The 20,127-nt window shown below is 42.4% G+C and overlaps 1 protein-coding gene across 2 annotated transcripts; it reads left to right on the top strand.

Annotated features, from left to right (window-relative positions):
- The first annotated feature begins 5,022 nt into the window (after positions 1-5,022).
- Positions 5,023-16,746, top strand: cip2a (cellular inhibitor of PP2A). Of its 2 annotated transcripts, none has more exons than XM_015341132.2 (22): positions 5,023-5,109; positions 5,841-5,943; positions 6,516-6,663; positions 7,175-7,287; positions 7,368-7,462; positions 7,656-7,752; positions 8,407-8,529; positions 8,789-8,934; positions 9,326-9,401; positions 9,775-10,002; positions 10,223-10,382; positions 10,772-10,913; positions 11,416-11,515; positions 11,630-11,748; positions 11,901-12,081; positions 12,659-12,733; positions 13,082-13,192; positions 13,341-13,537; positions 14,176-14,289; positions 14,832-14,914; positions 15,468-15,607; positions 16,385-16,746. In XM_015341132.2, exons 2-22 carry the CDS (start codon positions 5,842-5,844, stop codon positions 16,532-16,534), a joined length of 2,700 nt encoding a protein of 899 aa, XP_015196618.2. In that variant the 5' UTR covers positions 5,023-5,109; position 5,841; the 3' UTR covers positions 16,535-16,746. The 2 variants fall into 2 exon arrangements, with proteins under 2 accessions (XP_015196618.2, XP_006627816.2); XM_006627753.3 differs by lacking the exon at positions 5,023-5,109 and adding an exon at positions 5,263-5,428.
- The last annotated feature ends 3,381 nt before the right edge of the window (positions 16,747-20,127 follow it).

Below are 20,127 nucleotides of genomic sequence, written 5' to 3'. Positions count from 1 at the left end.
ACTACTGCTGCTGCTCTCTGATCTCACACCCATCCTAAAACAGGGCTGAATGGAGCCCTTGCTGCTCGCTGTGCTGGAGTATGCAGTGCAGGTCCTTCTGCCTGCTACACTGCCACTTTTGTGTCACTCACTGGAAACATGTATCTCCCTTACTTCCTGGATAACTTATACACCAGTGTTTCACTCGGTTGGCTTGGTTTATTCTGAAAAACAAGCAAAAATAGAAGAAATAAAAGGAGAAATATGTTGTAAAATATTGCTACAAATGGGGTGTTATTTAAATGGAGAATATCAGGAGCTGACTGAGCGGTTTAGTCAATCAGTAAAATAATTACACATAACCCCCAACTTGTAAGTGATTTCTCCAGAACTTACCCGTGCAGTTGGTATAGTTAGAGGCATGTGAATTATTTGTTCTCTGGCACTGCTTTTGTGAAAAGAGCAATAAGTCAGGCACACTTGATGAAACAAATGTTTATTAACAATAACAGTTAAAAACTACACTACACACAACAAAATACAAGTTACTCTGTGTACACAGTATATACAGACAAGGCATTGCAGAGGCCTAAAGTTCTAATCACCCTGAAAACCCCAGACCGCTACACAGTATTTGACCGTTAAATATAGCTATACCAAACTAAGAGATACGCTGCCTTCTCTAACTCTGCAAACCTGGATGTCATACAATGAATAGGAGCCTATCTCTCTACTCTAAGAATGCACCCACAGGCAGGAAAGGCTGTCTTTAACTTGAGGTATTATTAACTCAGGAAATCCAACTTCCTAAAAAACACAGAATTTAAAGCTCTCTCTGCAAGGTTTAAATACATAGCTCCAATCACGTTTTGTCTGGATGATCATGAAGTAGGTGCTCCCGAAAAAAGCTTCAAGTTCCAACTCCTCCTGACTTCTCTTTCTCTTGTGATCTGACTTTCTTTTTTTCCTCTTTTTCTTTCTGTGGTCTTGACGTGATCTCATATGATGTCTTTCTGGGCTGCTGATTGACACTTAATCATTTACCCAGGACTTAATTAACTAAGGTAAACCAAGGTAAACTCTATGATTGCTTTTGATCACAGACTTGGACCCTCTACATCTCAGCAAACATCTTCTCTGCTTTGAAGCTGGAAATATTTATACTGCCAGATATAGAGACACGTTCTAGTCACCTATTACTGTAACAATACAGTTTCATGCCAAATGTTGTTAAAGTACACGTATTGTATAGTGATTGCATCTTGGTATGACATTGATAGAATAAATGAGTGTATGTAACATGACACAATACTTCATGTAGAGTATTGACAAAGAACAATTATAGTACTGTAACATACACTAAAACTAGATAATTGTGTAAGAATAAATGTAAAAGAAAAAGAATACATGTAAAATGCAAAAATAATAAAAAAATAAATAAAATCCTTTGTACAACATACTTTTAAAAACTGTGGGTATAAAAGGCATGAATATCAATGGTGCCCTATAGTGGTAGTCGAATTGCTTACAATGAGTGTCTGTGTTTCAAATGCTGTAACTAATTTTACACAATATATTTACAACGCATGAAGTAAAGAGCTTGCATATTTATGATGAAAAAGGTACATGAACAATTTGCATTGATTGTGCTGACTACAATTGTTAAAAAGATAAGTAAAAACATTTAGAAAGCATATGTACAGTACAATATATATATATATCATATAATAGTGCGTTTGGGGCTGATTAAATGCCATTCGTGATTTAACGGACATTTGGCAATAACAAACACCCCTTTCCCATTATTAGCTCTTTGTATCAGGGTTTTTCTTGTTTTAACTGTGTAGATTCTTTTGTTGCAACATTAATTAAGCGTTAAGCAATGCTGTGGCTCTGTGCTACATGTTGTGGGAATTCTATTTTTGTCATTATGCAAAAGTCTGTAAGTAAAGAGGATACAGCCCTGCTTTTGATGTGTATAGCTCATGGTATAATTCTTATTGCCTAGCACTTGTTTTTGATGCAGGGAAAGTATTTTTCATTTGCATGTACAGCCATGATAAAAACCACACACCAGAAGAGGCATATATACATGCATATACAGTATACAACCTGTCTTGACCATTGCTTTCGTCAGCCTGAAAGAAGTGGTACAGGAAGTGGGGGGAGCAGAGGGGGGAGGGGGCTGGAGGTCCTGTGATGCAGAGGGAGGCACGTCTGAGGCCTGAGACGTCAGCACTGGTTGTGTGGCTCGGAAACTGAGCCCCACGGGACCGGCAGGAGTGAAGCATGAAACCGCAGCAGAGTGTCTCCACTGGGGGAGGAAGGCACACCATGCCCATGTCATGGAAAAAGGGTGGTTAAGCAGAGGGATGTGCAGGGTCTCAGACAGGAGCATAACAATCTCCAGACACCAGACAAGGGCTAGCGGCTCTGTCACAAGAGCTGCCCATCAAAAGGCCCTGGACCGGTGGCTTCGAGTCGCATGCCGAGCTGCTGGAAGCGAGAAAGAAAAGACTTCATCCCGACTTCCTGCACCAGCCAAAGTGAACACATGGGACTGAGCCGAGAGATGCTTGAGTAATTCTCAGATACTTGAGGGCAATAATGCTGACAAGTGGTAATGACATTGTTGTGTCCTCATCGTCTAGTCTGAAGGTTCATGTGACGTGGCTCTCCATATGAGTAAGGCAGTAGATGTTTTGGAGCTTTCTCTCCATCTGTCAGTAACCTTGAACCTACAAAGACATTTCTTTCTCCTGTCTTTGCTAACCTGTGTAGCTGCTCCTGTCAAGGTGCAAAACTGAGTGTGCAAGCAGGGCAAAGAGCACGTCTCCTGCCTGTGAATGTCTGTTCCCCGGTGCCCAGCCGCGTGGGTGTCCTCAAAATGACAAGCTGGTTGACTTCCATTACCTTCTCTCCTTCTGTCTGGAGCGCTGTGTGATTCTCCCCTAGTGTCCTGGTGCCAAAGCAATCCAGCACCCCAGGATCTCAGTACCCCAGTTTGTTTTGTCTGGCCAGGTAAAGTAATCTATCAGCCTTAATCAATTCACATTTTCCCGTTAAGCAACACTTCAAAACACTTGACAATGTCAAATGAAACTTACAAGGCAAGGTCTGAAATTCTCACATATTCCAAAATTACTTTAAAAAACAAGCACTATTTCCTTGCCCCGATGTAAGGACTTTAATAACATGAAATTGTTTTGCAAAGTGTAAAAATGCAAGAACAAGTGGGTGTAACATATTGCAAAGATAATGTTTCTGAGTGTATCCTTTAAATAGTCCACAAATGTTGTTTTAGTACGTTACCCTTAACCTTAAGGCTTTCAGACTTCTGTTAAATCTTCCATTAGCTCTTTTTTGTCCGAGCTCTTCTCCACTCAAGGGACTTGGGAGTCTGCTCAAGCTGCCCAGCCACGTTGTCAAAGCTAATACTGTCTCTAGCTGCTTTCAAGAAACGGCTGGATGCAATTCTCAGATTAATTTCATACTCAGTTCAAACTAGGAGCCTAGGGCCTTTTTTTGTTTAAACTGAGTAGTTAAATAAGCAATTAATCTAATTATTTTCTTACCCAGATATACGGCATATAGAATTTTACAATTCTATAGGTCTTTTACAGCTATGTGATCAAAACATTCAATTAATTAAAGTTAAAGTTTCATATGAACACCCCAGAGCCTAGTTCGAAGTTTAATTCTGCAGCTAATTGAATAGTTAGACCACCTCTGTAGCTGAGTTAGTTTGAAACTCCTTGATTTGCTGCGAGCACCTTCTTGTTGGTAAGCCTTCCCGTTCTTACCTATGGCTGCCCTCTGGTGGCGACAATCTGCCATTTCACATAATGACAAAGGGGGGTCATTCACCCACTCCAGGCAAAAACCCTGACATCGTACAGCAGAGAGGAAGTAAATTAGTTTTCCACAGCCATTTGTTTCACACATGGTAAGACCAAAACAACAAAAAGAGCCTTGTCAAAAAACCTAACTAGCACACATAAACAGCTTTGTTTTACAATATTGCGATCTTATAACATTACCACCTACTGTAGCTTGAACCTGTCATACTGGTCTCAGACTGGGTTAGCAAGGCTGGGCTTGGTCAGTACAGCACAAAGACGACCTGTAAGGAATAATGTTGCAGCTGTAGGTAGTACTGGTGCACCTGAAGACAAGAATATCCCAGTATGGTGACCGAGCACAGTGGGCTGTGATAGATGCTGTCCTACTTTAATATACTGAGATGTTAAGTCCTGACGGCTTTGTCATTAAATATCTCATGGCATTGTTTGTTGGTGTGTTATTTTAAGGAAATGGCAAACATGCGCTCACAATATATTTTTTCTAAGCTATTATAATGGGTTTATCTTGGATAATCCCAGAAAATACGAAGCAGCATTGCCATTAAAACACACTGCTAGCAGCTCTATCGCCCTGCAGCTCACAACTACTGTAGTTGCATACTGAAGCTCAGCAGCTATGAGGCTGGCCACTACCTGGCTGGGAGACCTCCTGAGAAAGCTAAGGTTGCTGCTGGAAAAGGCATGATTAGGGCCAGCAGGGGGTGCCTACCCTGTGTTGTGTTCGGGTCCTAATCCCCCAGTATAGTGACAGGAAACTATACTGTAAAAGAGGCACTGTCCTTTGGATGAGATGTAAGATTGAGGTCCTGAGTCTCTGTGGTCTCCTTAAAAATAAAGTGCTTTGAGTGGAGGGTATATAAGTATAAGGATATTATTATTATTAGAAATATTATTATTTCTAAATAAAGTCTACGTTTGGTTGAATATGTTGATCATTAATTATTTACTTACACTGCCATATCCCGCACATGAACCACAAACCTATAGTCGTTTCCGTAGCAAGATTGTACAGCACACCTTAAGTACAATAGAAATAATTATGAAGTACTTTTGAGACAATGTACTAATACCTAAACAAAATGACAGCCCTTAATGAGCCCAATGACCCATCTAATATTCCTTCCATATCTATGGTCATAACTCCCGGCAGCCAATCCAAAACAGGAAGCAAAGTTTTTACGTCACGCCGTCACACGGAGAACGTCCACGGTAAACAAAAAGTTGGGGGACCCAGAAAAAAAGAGAAAACATATATTTTGACACGGAGGTAAAATAATATTTAAAATGATTTTTTCTGGCTGTAATAATGTAGTTTTATACACAAAATACCGATACATCCGGATATATATAAATACGATATCTGTATGATGGCCGTGGTTCAAAATAGTTTCCCCCCATTCCGTTGTGGTGTCTACCGGCTTTTCAAAGTCTAGGCGGGTGCAGTTGTTCGCCAGTGTTAACGGTTGTTGTCGATATGGAATATTGTTTATTTTGATCTGATTAGCGGTCACTTCGAAGTTTTCTTTTTTTGTTTGTTTGTTTGGCGAAGTGCTGCATCAATAAAAACAAGTGAGCTGAGGGAGCAGGTTAGTCCGGAGCACGGTCGCTGGGGTTACAGTAGGACAGTCCCACACAACCTCTCAGGACGTACACACGCATGTCGGGAGTCCGGACTAGACAATGGGACAGCATGATCCCAGTCGTCCCTCCTTTCTCTGCCTCGGCCTAATTTTGACCCACGGGCACGAGTGGGTGACGTTGTCACACTGCTGGAGATCTGTGGTCGTCGGGTCAAACGACTGCTGGGGTGTAACGTCCCCTGTCATATCCCACTTCAGTCTGTTCCTCCGAATCGTTTCGTCTGAGAATCGTCTCTCATTTTAAGTTATTTAAAAAAAAAAAAACATTTAAAGGTTATTGAGCTGCCTCTAGACAAGCAGAAAAAAAATCCTGATTGTCATTAGGGGATTTCTGAACACTGCGTATCGAATGTTACAGGATGGATCCGACGACGAGTTTGAAGTCCTTGCTTCTGGCCATCAATCAATTCAAGAACAACAAGTCTGCCCCCAACGCTACACAGCTACAGAGACAAATAGACGTAAGTTAATGTGATCTCCTGTCACAGCCTGAGGAACAGGCGAGTGAGCCTTCTCGGTATAAAGTTTCATGTGATGTATATTTATGCCCAAAGATACATTTGCACTGTAGATGTTGCGTTAATTGTATCTTCTTTAACAACCCTGTCCAGCACCGTCATGCCAATAAAGCCCTGAACTGAATGGTTTGAAGTAGTAGCCTGTTTTTGTGGACACCTCTTTCACCCGCCTTCTTAATCTGGCTAGTGCATCTAATAGCACACATTCTCCAGCGAGGTTTCCTGTTGAAAGCATCATAACGTGGGTGCCAGGTTCACCATTAAGAACAAACTGGAGCGTGACAGAAGGGCGACTCTACTGGTTCACTCAGCGGGCCACAGTGCAACAGAATCGGGCACTTTAGATAGTCCTAAGGGGTCACAGGCGCATGTAAGTGTGAATTAACGCAGTTGCCTACTTAAGAGCTCAGGTGGGATTGGGGAAAAAGGCTGCTGCCCAGGAGGAACACAGCTCCAGAGCATTTTGGATGTGGAGCCCTCTGTGCTGTGTATTTATGGTGTTTGTTTCCGTGCAGGATGTCTCGGGGCTGAAGTGCCCGCGGCTGTTTGCCTCCACCCAGGTGCTGCCCAGCGAGTGCCTGAGTGGTCTGGTGGAGCTGGCGGGAGACCCCAACACCAGCACGGCCCTGGCAGGGAAAATCGTGGCCTTCCTGTCTCAGCTAGGTAGAGAGCAGTGCAGCGCGGCGTCCCCTCTGCTGCTGCTGTTTCAGTGATCCCCTCTTGCTCTCTCAGCCTGTGCCGTGTCTGACGGGTATCTAGCGACGCGTACCACGGAGAGGAGGCCGTTCAGGCGCTCGAGCACGGAGCTGCTGAACGACACTGCTCGTTTTCTCGAGATGTTCTGGCAATGTGTCGGAACACCTCATATTAATTGTTTTCTGTTGATTCTGGTCTGTGATGGGGTGTGGAGATTGTGTGGTTGCTTTAAAGCTAATATGTGGGGGTTTGGAGAAGACCCCTATTGGACATCTCTAAAAGTGAAATTGCAGGTCAGTGGTCAGCATTAATTTGCATGGACATAGTAATGGGCTTGCATAGGTTTTTCTGAGGGAGTAATATAGGAGGATCAACCGTGTATCCTAAGATGCAGTGAAAGCAGAACCTTTAATTATTGTAAACACGTCTAACTGAAGGATCCATTGAGAAGTGAAATGTAACGATTCCATTTTTTTAGCTTCAGATGATGAGGCTAGAGAAGCTCTGCACAGCAGCTACAATCTCGCCAGCACCCTGGCATCGGTTCTTCACTGCAACAGTGCTTCCCCTAGAGAGCCCATCGTGCTGCAGGTACTTCTCTTCTTCCTTTGGTCTTGTGCTTTGTGACCCTGCAATCTGACTTAACCTTTGGTTTCTCTCGTCTTCCACAGTGCATACACATCTTGCAGAGGATCACGTACGGCGTGAAAATGTTCCACTCTACTGCGTACATGGATGAGCTCATAGGGTTTTTAATGCACCACATGTAAGTTGTCCTTTAGTGGAGGGGAGGGCCAAGTTGAGAACCGGAGAGGTCCTGTGATGCTTTGGAGGAACGTACAGAAACCAAGTGCAACCAGTGTCATATATGATTTCTAATGCTCTTTGTTGGGGAATTTGAGTTGCTTCTCAAGGTTTTGTCATTCTCTGTTTCTCTTTTTTACTTTTTAAAACAACAGCCAGTGCCCCAACGATGACTTGACCATGCCGTGTCTCGGTCTCATGGCGAACCTCTGCCGCTACAACCTGAGTATTCAGGCTCACATCAAGTCGGCGGTAAGAAATCTGACTTTTTGTTGTATTTGGCTTTGCATTACTGGCGATCAAAGACAATGTAAATTCCAACATGGAGGACTCAAACGTACTTGGAGACTTAGAAGATCAGCTTACAGATCAGACAGGCCTGATAACTTGAAGAATGACAGACTAATGTAACCTGCTTGTGAGAAGAATGTGAAAAAAGTCATTCTTGTGCAGGAACATCTGATGAAGGCTGCTTTTGTACCTCTGGGCAAGGAAATTTGTTCCAGATTGTTCCAAGGTGCTGTCTAAATGGGCCTACTGCTCGCCTTTGTAAATGGCAGATAAATTACAATTTCTTCTAATTGAAATGGTAAAGGTATAAGACATTCTTATGAGAAAGAAGCTGGTTTAATATGATTTTGTGTTGTGTTCAGTCATAGCTATTTTTATGTTGTTACCAAAATATATTTTATTTATGAAAGAATAGACTTAAAGTCATCGGCCTCATGGTATTAATGGAATTTCTGTAACTGGAATACTTGTTCTTAAGGAACAAGTAATAGGTTTATTCCATGCTGAAAAAAAAGAAGAAAGAGAACACACATACTTGTTCTTATACTACTTGTGTACCACTTACATGCTGTTAGACAGTTTGGGAAGTTTAAAATGTTTTATGTGTCTTTCTAGAGTAACTTGAAAGCTTTCTATCGGACACTCATAAGCTTTTTGGCTCACAACAGCTTGACTGTTGTTGTGTTTGCGCTGTCCATACTGACAAGCTTGACCCTAAATGAGGAGGTTGGTGAGAAGGTAGGTGCTTTTCTTTACCTTCGCCTCAAACATCACCACCTGCAATCTAGGCACACACTTTTCCACTGCTTTCTGCTTGTGTATCATGGCTTTATTACACTTAGTTTTCTTTGTAAATTGGTGTTTAATAGTGTGACTGATGGTGTTTCAGTTAATATTTTGAGTTTGGATTTTTTTAAAATCTTTTGTACATGAAAAGAATGCTTTTCGAGGCTGTTTTGAGTCAGTACAGAAGTATGTTATTCACTTTTGTTCACAGCTCTTCCATGCCAAGAATATTCACCAGACCTTTCAGTTAATTTTTAACATTATTGTAAATGGTGATGGAACTCTCACAAGGAAGTACGCAGTGGATCTGCTGGTTGACCTCCTGCGAAATCCCAAGATTGCAGGTTACCTGTCCAGGTGAGCACTGAAATCGTTCAGAGGAAACCCAGCGTGTGAAAGGCCAGCAGTGCAGGAGCTCAAGCCTTCCTGGTATTGCTGTATATCCCCTTGGTTCACACTGCTGCATTGTTTTCACCAAACAGCCTTTCGTTGAAAGATGCAGGTTCCCGCAGTACATGTTTAACAGAACTGGATGATAATCATCATAATAAAACAGCATTTTTATTAAGTCATTTGTTAAAACTTCTTCAGGAGACTTCTTATTTAGATGTTTTGCCTCAGTGCAGTGCATTATGGATGGAACTAAAAGCATAGTCGTTACATTTGCATGAAAAAGACAAGTCTGAAAAGTAGAAGTGTGTTGGTAGTGAAGCTTGCGGATCTCTGATTTTTTTTGTCCCTGCTCTAGATACGAGCACTTTGTGCTGTGTCTCACCCAAGTATTGGGCCTGTTGCACGGCAAGGATCCGGACTCCACAGCCAAGGTGAGCTGCCAGCAGTGACGAACAGGCCTTTAGGCATCCCGTCTTATCACAGTGTCGTTGCATCCTCTGAAAATCTCAGTTTATGGAAACAATAGTGAAACTATATTTAGTCCTTACTAGGTGCTCATGTAAATGTAAATATTGTGTGCTTATTGGGTTTCATTATAAGAAAGCCCATGGAAGTGGGAGAGGATTTGTCATACTTTGTATAATTGTAATCTCCACTTCTAAGAGGATTCCAGAATGAAGAGGGTTATAAATATTCACACGAGGCATTCCTGTGAATTTTCCTGTTTTGCATTTACATTTCAAAAGCCTTTTAGAACTTTTTCTTTGACTCTTTCCTCCACCTATTCTGCTGTTTCCTCGGCAGGTCCTGGAGTTGCTGGTTTCCCTGTGCTCCGTGTCCAGCCTGCGCAGGATCCTGTGCCAGACGGTGTTCCGGCCCTCCGGAGCGCAGTCTAAGTGCAGCTTGAGGAAGGACAGCCACAGCCGAGCCCCCGAGCCAGCGGTCGCTCTGGTCCACTGGGCCAGCCTGCCGCTTGAGGGACCAGAGAGTTGCTCCCTGCAGGCCCTGCAGCTACTCTCAGAGCTTTTTGAGGTTTGTAATGCAGAGCAGGTCTTTCAGGAACAGCTGGGACATTCTCACAACATATTGGAGATACACGGGACATGGCAAAATGAGTCACAGCAAACTGTGTTGTCAATTTAATCACTACACTGCCCCCAAGTTATCCTGCTGTGAAAATGGACAATCTGGATGTGACTCATTAGAAATTAAAATACTGTTTTTGCATGTTTGGTTTTCTGCTCATTTTCAGGAAGTGATTGACTCAGGCCTTTCCAGCACAGTCCAGCCTTTTGTAGATCTCTTGCTGCCTGTGCTGCTCAGTCTGCTGCAGACCCCTGAGCAGTTGCTCTCTGAACAGTTGGCCAAAAGAAACTGTGCCCGGACTGCCAGGGCCGTTGACGTGTTGCTTGATATCCTTTGAGAGTTTCCAGTTTCTGACTCCAGAGTCATAAGATTCTGTATTAGTTTAGCTTAGAAATGGCATTATTGTTATTCCGTTGCTTAACTAAATAAATATCTTGTAGCAACAGTGTTTTGCCATACTGCTTGAGTGATCTGTTGTTAACACTAAGCCAGTACTAGCTGGTGACAAGCAATGCATTATTAGTGTGATTAGTGTAAGCCTGCATCTCTTGTTTTCAAGAAAACAGTCATTACATATAAACTGGGTATTGATTAGTGTGTCGTCATTACCTTTGACGTTGTTTGTTTTTTTCTATTTTTAAATCTCTAAATGTAGTCTTTTGTAATGTACCGCTGTGAATAATGAAATTTCTATCAGTTTCCTTAACTGTGCAACTCCTGTGTGGAGAGGAGTCACTGAAGCTCTTTGTTTCTCAGAGGCTAACAGAAAACGTGTGTGTGTCTCAGATAGAGTACCTCTTCTCCAGCAGCAGGATAGATACTGGCTTTGACTGTCCTGTGGCAGAGTCTGATCTCAGGTGAGCCTGTAACATCGTTTGGACTAGCAGTGCATCTCGACTCTCCTAAAAAAGCCGAGGTCTGAATTCTTTGTGACCAAACTGCTGATGTTATACGCTGACAATGGAAGGTGTAACAGTGCAAATTGAGACCATTGGCTGTTATTGACGTCAATAAACACCCTGGTTCCAGTGACTGACTTCACTGCCATTCACTGCTTCACTCTCGTTTCCCCTGCATAATGTATGACAATTAAATTGGGCATTGAGAAAATCAGGGTGACAGTATGACAGGCAAATAGTTGTATACTAAATTAAAATAGGTATTCAACAAAACTAAAACGAAACAAAACTGGTTTAATGCCTGCTTTGACTGAAATCTCTAAATTAATGTATAAGCAAGAGCAGCAAGTTTTAGATTTTCCTGTAAACAATTTTTAAATCTTCCACCTCGAAATGTAACTGTTATTATTGTTAACTGAAATATGGAGTCTGAATGCCTCTCCTTATTTAAACTTAAAAGCCGGGCTGGAGCTGAAGTTGTGCTCAAGGTGCTGGACCTGATGAGCCGGGTCAGACAGCTGGTGCGGGACATGGAGACCAGTTTCTTCAGAATCCTGCAGGTACAGGAGTCTGTCGCCATCATAAAAGGTTTACAGAGAGAAGTTAGCGCTCCCAGATGTCACTGTGCTGTGCGCTGACTCGGAAACATATAATTTGTTTCCCTTTCTCTCCAGGACCAGCGTCTCATTACGCCACTATCCTTGGCCCTGACCTCCGATCACAGGGAGCAGGTGCAGACTGCGCTCAAGATCCTGTTTGAGGCAGCCCCTCTGCCAGACTTCCCTGTGATAGTGTAAGAGAGAGAGATGCTTATCCCTTACAGCCCTGGCTGGCATTAAAGGAACTTTGGTTACATGATCCAACCACATTGGATATGCGGTTCTGTTATATCTGTTATCCACCTTAATTGTTTGATAAGCCCAGTCAGTTCTCTGTGCTCCACAGGCTTGGTGAAAGTATAGCTGCGAACAATGCATACCGTCAGAGGGAGGCAGAGTACTCCATGAGAAGGAACCTGGCGCAGGACCAGCACCCCCTGCTGGCGAAGCCCTGTTCTTCACCAAGCAGCAGCCCATCTCAGCAGAGCATTCAGAACCTCATTGAGAAACTGCAGACTGGGATGGAGGTCCGTGTCCATTTAGAGTTTTAGCGATTTTTCTCTTCCTCATTATCCCAAGGGTTTTCTTAACTCAATACTGCATTTCCTCCTGTGCAGCACATTTGCAGAAAAATAATATAGTCCACAGTATTTACACACATTAAGGTATTTCTCAACCTCTGTTGTTATTTTGTTTTTAAATGAACAGATCTTGTGTAAGACATTATGTGACCAGGCATGTTATTCAGCTCTCTGAGAGAATTGAATGGTGAAAGTTTCGCAAAATTATGCAAATTGTTGCTTTTAAAGAGACTATTTGAAAATACTCTTTGAAATGTGGAAATGTTTTTTCTGTAGAGCCGTGTTTAATTCTCCATACTGAAGGTTATGTCCAACAAACAGAGGATTTTAAATCCTTTTTAATTCAGCAGCTGTGGGGCCAGACAGCTGCTTTATCTTATCCAGGCTAACAAGGGGATATCAGAGCTGAGTCCCTGAAAGGCCCACACAAGCATTTCAAGGCTATCCTGGTACTGCTGCCTAATCTTTCTGAAACACCAAAACAGCCTGGTGGCTTTGATATTCATTTGAAGTTTTCTTTTAGTTTAGAGAGCAAATCAAAGATGTAAGGATTTCAGACATAATGGATGTTTACGAACAGAAGATTTCTGCCCTCGCGGTATGTGTTTTGACTCATTTTTTTACCATATTTGTCATGTTTCCTGACCAAATGTGTTTGTTTTGTTTTGAACGTGTTTTAGTGAAAAATAATACATAGAATGATATTCATTTATAAAAGTTTGTTTTGAATGAAGTTATTTTGCAGAAAGTTAACTTTGTTCCTTTAATCCTTTATAGCGGTTTCTACATCAAGAAATTGTATCTCTTGTTCCAGCTACTGGGGAAGACCTGTTATAAAAATGTTTTTGAATTCAAGGCAGTCTTGTTCTGCTGTGGAAGATTTCCACGCTAGGTACTGATGCTCACATGGTCTTTGCTTTTGGGTGATGTTTCCTGCTGGGAGTAGTCAAAGGAGAGCCGTCTGCAGGATCTGCTGGAGGCGAAAGCGCTGGCCCTGGCCCAGGCGGATCGCCTGATCGCGCAGTACCGCTGCCAGCGCGCGCAGGCCGAGGCCGAGGTGAGTCTGACGCCGGACGCGACGTCCTGCACGGGGAAAAACCGTCCGGGATCCAGCCCGTCCCGCGCGCGAGGGAGCAAGTGCCATGCCGCGTGCCGGCGGCGGGCCCTGGCTTCACCCCCCTCGCCACCTGCGCCCTCTCCCGCAGGCTCGGAAGCTGGCGTCGCTGCTGAAGGAGGCAGAGCGCAGGAAGGAGGAGCTGGAGGCGGTGCTGGGCAGCCAGACGCAGGAGGCCCGGCGGGCTGAGGCCGACATCCAGCAGCTGCTGCAGCACAACGCCAAGCTGCAGGCCGTGGCTGAGGAGCACCAGGCCCTGAGGGGCTCCTACAGCGACGTGGTGCAGAGGTACACTTCCTCAGCCGCACTGAGCGGCGCAGGGATTATGAATAACTGGTTAATTTATGAACATAGATGTGTGTTTATATGTATGATTCTAGTGCAGTTATACCATCAAAACAAAGGCTTATGTTCATCTGCAGTTCCACATTTTACTTGGATAATTTGTCTGAACCAAGAGCAGGTGAAGCCTTTCCTATTAACAGGCCAAGATCCTATTAATTGATGACTGCTGGTTTATGATGCAGCTATTGCAACTTAGTGCTGTACAGTACATAGAGTCAAATGACCAGTTGTTTTAGGTTTGGATAGGATAAGATTTCTCATAAGAATAACAAGGGTTTCACGCATCTACTTCCTTTTTAGATTAGGATGGTCTCTCAGTATAATCAATGAATAAATGTACAGATACTGTGAACCATCGTAAGGCCCTTCTTGTTCAGAGCACACCACTACTGCTGATGGGTTGTTGCTGAGATTAAAAAAACGTTAAGAATGTTATCTATCTTTTATTGAAATAAGATATACTGAGTGGACTTCAGAGTGTTTCATTCAGTTCTGCTTTAGGCTAATAAGTGGAAATGCTTTTTTTGCTTTAAAAACAGCTTTTATGTGACAACATGCCATGCAAATTCTTATTGTTTTAGGTTTAACGAGTGTGATAAGATGCTGAAAGATCTGCAAGCCGCTCATAATTCACTAAACAAACAATTTGAGGCGCTGAAGAAGCAGAATGAGAATCTGAGGCAGCAGCAGGACAAGTAGGTTCTCCCAGTTCGGTTCCACTGGAGTTTGTGTGGCTTGATCTCATCAGTGCTTGACAGCTTTACTCCAGTGCAGACTCTTCTTTGTCTGTTTATTGTAAGCTGTCTATTACTGTATCCACCCAATCAAAACCCATCTTCCTAGATAATGCACACTGAACACTATTCGCCTATGTTGTCATAAGTTAACAGAAGCGTTTATTCTGCAGCATTTTGCCTTAAGTGTTTTATATTCTTAAGTGTTTGTATTTTTTATACTACGGTGACCACAGTCATACACTTTCAGTGCTTTTAGCTGTATATTGTAACATTCTGTTTTCTTGTTATATTTCCACACCCTGTGTACAGAATGAAAATGTCAGACTTAGTCTTTTTCATTAATGGGTTTGTAAGCACATTGTTTTCATCTTATGTCTGTAGTTTGTTTCTGTTACCGGCATTTACCACTCTGCCCTTGCCTACATGAAATCTTAATTGCCAGGTGTTTTCCCAATCTTGAATTTTTGTAATTCCTTTTACTTCCTTTCTTTGCTTTTCAGAGTACTGGCAGAGCTTGCAGAAAAAGGAGATGAGCTCAAAGAGCTCAGTAGCAATGTTGAAGAAAAAGAAAAGAAAATATCTGGTGAGAGTTTATTTTTTGTGTGGGGTTCGAATCTAAACTTCCAACAGCTGTGTTGAGAGTCCTGTAAATGGTATCAATTAAGTTTGCCGTTACATTTCATGATAATATGAATATGACAGCATAGCAGAACTACATGATAATTTTTAATGTGGCTTATTTAATTTTACTAAATGATTTATTTGGCTAACAATTTTATCGAAAATTACTTATATTTATACCCATTGTAGGTATTTTATTGGTGCATAATAAGTATTTTACCTTGCTGGGTGTTTTGCTGGAGCAATTCAGGTGAAGTACCTTGCTCAAGGGTACATCAGCAGTGTTTCACGCGCGATTTGAACCCACAACCTTACAGCTACAAGTCCATATCTCTGACTAATGTTCCACACTGCTGCCCTGCTTAAGCTTCAAGAATTAAACTAAATAGAATAGAAATCTTTGAGTCCTAGTCCCCTCTTCAGCAGACCCAGTCACACTGCACAGTGGAGCTGTTTACTTTGGGTACCTTTTTAGGAGAACATTTATGTCCTTCTAAACCTCAATCCTTTTTTAGGTCTGCTGCAAACCATACAAGCTCTAGAAGAAAAAGCAAAACAGAGGGAGAAGGAAAAAGAGGACATGGAGGAAACGATTGAAATCCTGAGGAAAGAGTTGCATAAAACAGAGCTGGCAAGGAAGGAGCTCAGCATCAAGGTAGGCCACAAGCAGAAGTCACCCCTTAAACTGCACAAGTATGTTGACGGCCTGTTATGGTGATTAAGAATGATCCTTGTATTATTATTCATTTGATTGGAGCCTTTATGTAGTAGACTTTTAATGAGCTAATACCACGTCCATTAGTTTAAATTGTGCCAAAAACTATATAGAACAGGTGCTGACTGCAGGAGATACCAATGCAGAATGAACAGATGCATTTTGAAGAAATGAGAGAAGCAGCATTTCTGCAGTTAATGGGTAGTTATTTCCACACCAGGGAAAGGCAAAGTTGAGGAACTGAGAGTTGAGGTAATGGTGTAGCAGGGGAGGATCGAAGAAGGCAGGAGAGAAAATCGTAGGGATAGATGATCCTGGTAATAAGAGCTGGGAGCAATGAAGAGGACAGCAAGGCAGATGAAAAACACACACCTGGTAGCCAGCAAGGGTGAAAAGCCATCGGAGAGCTTGAGGCAGTGGATTCTCGTGTATGAAGCAAGACAGGAGCAAGAGGACCAGAGGATGCGGGCAAAAACAAAATGCGAGAGAAAAAGGAAATGTAACGGAGAGGAAATCGCAATCAAAGTAGTATGAGAAGCAGTGGGTGTGGATTGTGAGAGGGAGATCGTGGTATTGATCTTGAAGAGAGGAGAGAGGATGAGATGAAATGGCCTGTCAGTTAAATAGCTGGGAATGGCACAGTGCCTCTCTATCTGAATGAAGCACTCTGAGCCCTCTGCGTTCTCAGGCTTTGGACTTTCCCAATTGTTTTTACAGGCATCTTCCCTGGAACTTCAGAAGTCTCAGCTGGAGATACGCCTGCAGAAGAAGGAGGAGGAGCTGAACAAGCACTCTCACATGATTGCAATGATCCACAGCCTGAGCAGCGGCAAGCTCAAGGCCGACTCGGTCAGCCTCAGCCTGTAGGGCCCCGTGAGAGAGCGCTGTCTGGACCCTCACGCACTGTTACACTGGCGCTGAGAGCAGCTGCTTCAGTGGCCCCCAGCCTGGCTTCTTCTCGTGTCCTGGAACACTGCCTTTCTAGCTAAGACAGTATACTGGAACGAAGAAGCAACATTTTCAACTGTTTTTTTCCATGAACAGCAGGATTTTTAATAAAAATCAAGATATAAAACATAGCAAGGAGAAGCAGCTCATTCTAAAGTGTTTCTCTTCAGCCTGTCGACTTTCGTCCTTTTTTAAATTTAAATTATGATTTAAGTGGGGAAAAAAATGTTTGGTATTCTACATATCCTTAAACTATTTTATAATATTTTAGATCTTTTTCCATTATTTTGCATTGGTGTTTGTCCTATTCTCTCGAAATAATAACTTTTCTATGAACTGATATATATATATTTATGAAATATTCTCTTTTCAGTTTTAGTCTTGCAGTGTATCTTTTTCATCTTGTTTAATAAAATGTTTGCTTCCAGAAAGCTTACACTGCAACATCCGCAACATGTCAGATGAAATTCCTCTTGATAACCGATAGCTCTGAAAAATACTGAGAAACGTTACAAGGCTTGCTAGTGGTAATGATGAAATATATTAGGCAAAAATAAGGCATTTGTAACTAGTGACTTGTACAGAAACAAGGGGAATTTCAAATTAGAGTTAGTTTGCAAAGGCTTAGTTTAAATGGCAGTGGATTTAATCCTCTGAGGCTCTAGTGTGTTTATGTAACAGAGTTGGTTTATGTCACTGCACTTTCTAAATCTGTTCTACCATATGGATTTTGTCAGCAAGATGGTACAGACCGCATTAGCATTAACTATGGGTACTTTTGGTTGCTTAGTGTCACAGTTTCAAGGAGAACAGTGTTCAAAAACTGGCATCCTTTTGATCACAGCATACCATGAGTAAGGAAAAGTAAAGCCAGACTTGAATTCATCCCAGTCCTTGCTTCAAGGGACACCTACAGTTACCCAATTACCAGCTCATCCAAACCAGCTTGTGCCTATGGTTGTATATGAAATTAGTGGGAATGAATTTTGGATAAACTCATTATAGAGGTGATTCTGGTTGTACTCCTTACCAGATCCCCTTTATTATTTTTACGTGTTAGTTTATTGTTCTAGTTCTTTTGCATTTTAAGATTGTGCCTGAATGTGAAACCCTTTTGTTATGAATTGTAGAAGTAGTGTACTCTGACAGGATCACCCCAGGGTGCAGAATGACTGGACCCTAGAGGCAGGAGGCTGGTTTGTTTTCTATCGGTCAGACCTTGGGTTGTCCTCTCAAGGTTATTATTGTACGGTTGTGTTAAATGGTGCTATTGCTATGGCATTTGGACTTGGGCCAGTATCCTCTCCCACTCCTTTTTTCAAGGACCCCCATGAGATGTGAGCAAAGACTTTCGTGGGGGAAAAGTTTTTTAACACTGATATACAGTATTTGACTACAGCTGCTGCTGTATTTGACTTAAACTGGGGTTCTGAAATTTCCGTCTGAACTGCGTAAGACAAAATTTTAGGTTAGTAGCTTTATTTTCATTAGGCTAAAATATGCAAAAACTGTACAGCAAATATCTTGTATACATGAACAGAAATATTTTTACAAGAATAAGTGTTTCACTCTTTAGTCCAGTGTACTAGAATTTACATTAGTACTTGCATTCAAGAGTTGGGTGTCAATACATTGGTACTGTGTCTCCTCTTTTCTGTGCCATTTGTCTCGCTCAAAGACTATATCAAGAGCCTGTCAGTCTCTAATCTGATCATCCCTCTGCATATCTCTGTCATTAAGCTCGCCTGTGCAGTCTTAGTAAAAATTAGCTCAGGGAATTAACACTGTCTGGCTACAGTGAAAGAAAGGGCTGCATTTTAATATTGCTTTAGTCTCTGCCTGTTGGATTAAGATGCCAGGGACACTTGTGTTAACCTTGTTGTCTGATGCCTCATGCCGTTCGATGTCTGAATGCCTTGCTAATTCACGGTAATGACACGGTGGATGAACTTGATGATGTCCAGCGTGCATCCATGATTCTATCTGAATTTTCCTGGAGCCTAACCAAGCTGTTTGAATACATTTCGGTTGATAATGAAGGTGTCTGACCCTGGTTGGCATCGCATGTTGCTCTTGGCACCTTGTTAGATAGCCCAGGGTGCTGGCCAAAGGCTGCTGACCGGGCTTATTCTGTTGTTCCTTGCAGATTAGGCTGTGGCGTGAGGTTTGCTGGCCTATTCAAACAACTGTGCTGTGAAAACTGTAAATCAGGAGTTTGCAATCCTTGTCTTGGAGTTTCACAGCCTGCTTTAGTTGTACCTAATTAGCCTCAAATAATTGATCACTTCATAGACCCAATAATACGTTTAATTTAAACTCTAATCGTTTTCCCTTCCTAAACATTCAGGAGCTCGCCTTTTAAACTGTTATGTTTCTTAAGTAACTTCAGATCTCCAACCTTTGTGTTGGGAAAAACAAAGTGCAAAGGTTCCAGTCAAACGTCGTGTTGGTAAAATTAAGGGTTTAGTGAGGTAACGAGCTGAGCTCCAATGAAAACCAGCAACCAGGTGACTTGTGTGGGTCACCCAGAAACCTCTGCTATAAAGCCATGGAGGCACAAGTACAACTTGACCCAAGACATTGTGTGTAATATGTACTGTGCATTAAGATACATTTATACCTAGTTTTGTGTATGCCTTCAGAAAAATAAAATACAGATTTCACATATTAAAAGGCTTTTGGTATCATTTTGATAAATTGATCATTCAAGACTGATGCGCTCGAGTGATTCTGCTGTGTAAGCATGAGATTACAGTATTTTAGTAATTAAGAAGAGAGCGGACTGGGCACAGGCGATGAGATGATTGAATCTGTCGAATGTCACTCCTGGTGAAAATCAAGGAAGAAAAAAACGGAAAGAAATCAATATGTCCCTGGTAACAAGAGAACAACGCCTTTATGCTCCCGAAATGCTGAAAGCTGGACTGCGTCACCTCAGGTGGAGTCACCTGCGGTGGACAAGTCCCCTTTAGTGCGGGTCTGTGAAGACTGACTTGAGGGAGGTCAGCGAGTGTGGCGTAGCACCGGGTGTGAAACGATACCCTGGGTGTTACACACAACACGCCATGGAAGGGGAGGACCAAGTGTGAGGTTCTTGGCCAGAGGGCCTGGTGGCCACCGACTCCAGCAGTGGCCACAAACCTGACTGCCCTGTGGCTTTCACAGCAGACCTCTTGTTGATTGACATGGATGACAGCTGTCCAGCAGGACTGTAAAGAATTTACCTTGGCCATGTGTGTTTAATGGAATGTTAACTTAATGAATTTGCGGCAGTTGTAAGTGATCAGCCTCTTTTGAAGATGAAGTAGAAAAGCCACTGATCTGTGTGAAGAAGTATCCCATGTATTTTTGATCCTGATCTGGACGAGAGAAGAAAACTCAACAGGACAGAGGCCTCTTGACGAGAGCTTGGGAAGGCATATAAGCCTGTGCTGTTTAAAGGCACAAGTATGAGGCTGACCAGTTGTTTGGGAAATAAAATAGCTTGAGATTAAGACGAGATTGTGAATGTA

This window comes from Lepisosteus oculatus, chromosome 5 (genome assembly GCF_040954835.1).
Source record: "Lepisosteus oculatus isolate fLepOcu1 chromosome 5, fLepOcu1.hap2, whole genome shotgun sequence".
NCBI classification, from domain to species: Eukaryota; Metazoa; Chordata; class Actinopteri; order Semionotiformes; family Lepisosteidae; genus Lepisosteus; species Lepisosteus oculatus.
Note: the sequence above shows the minus strand (reverse complement) of the source record. Positions and strands in the feature narration are given on the sequence as shown.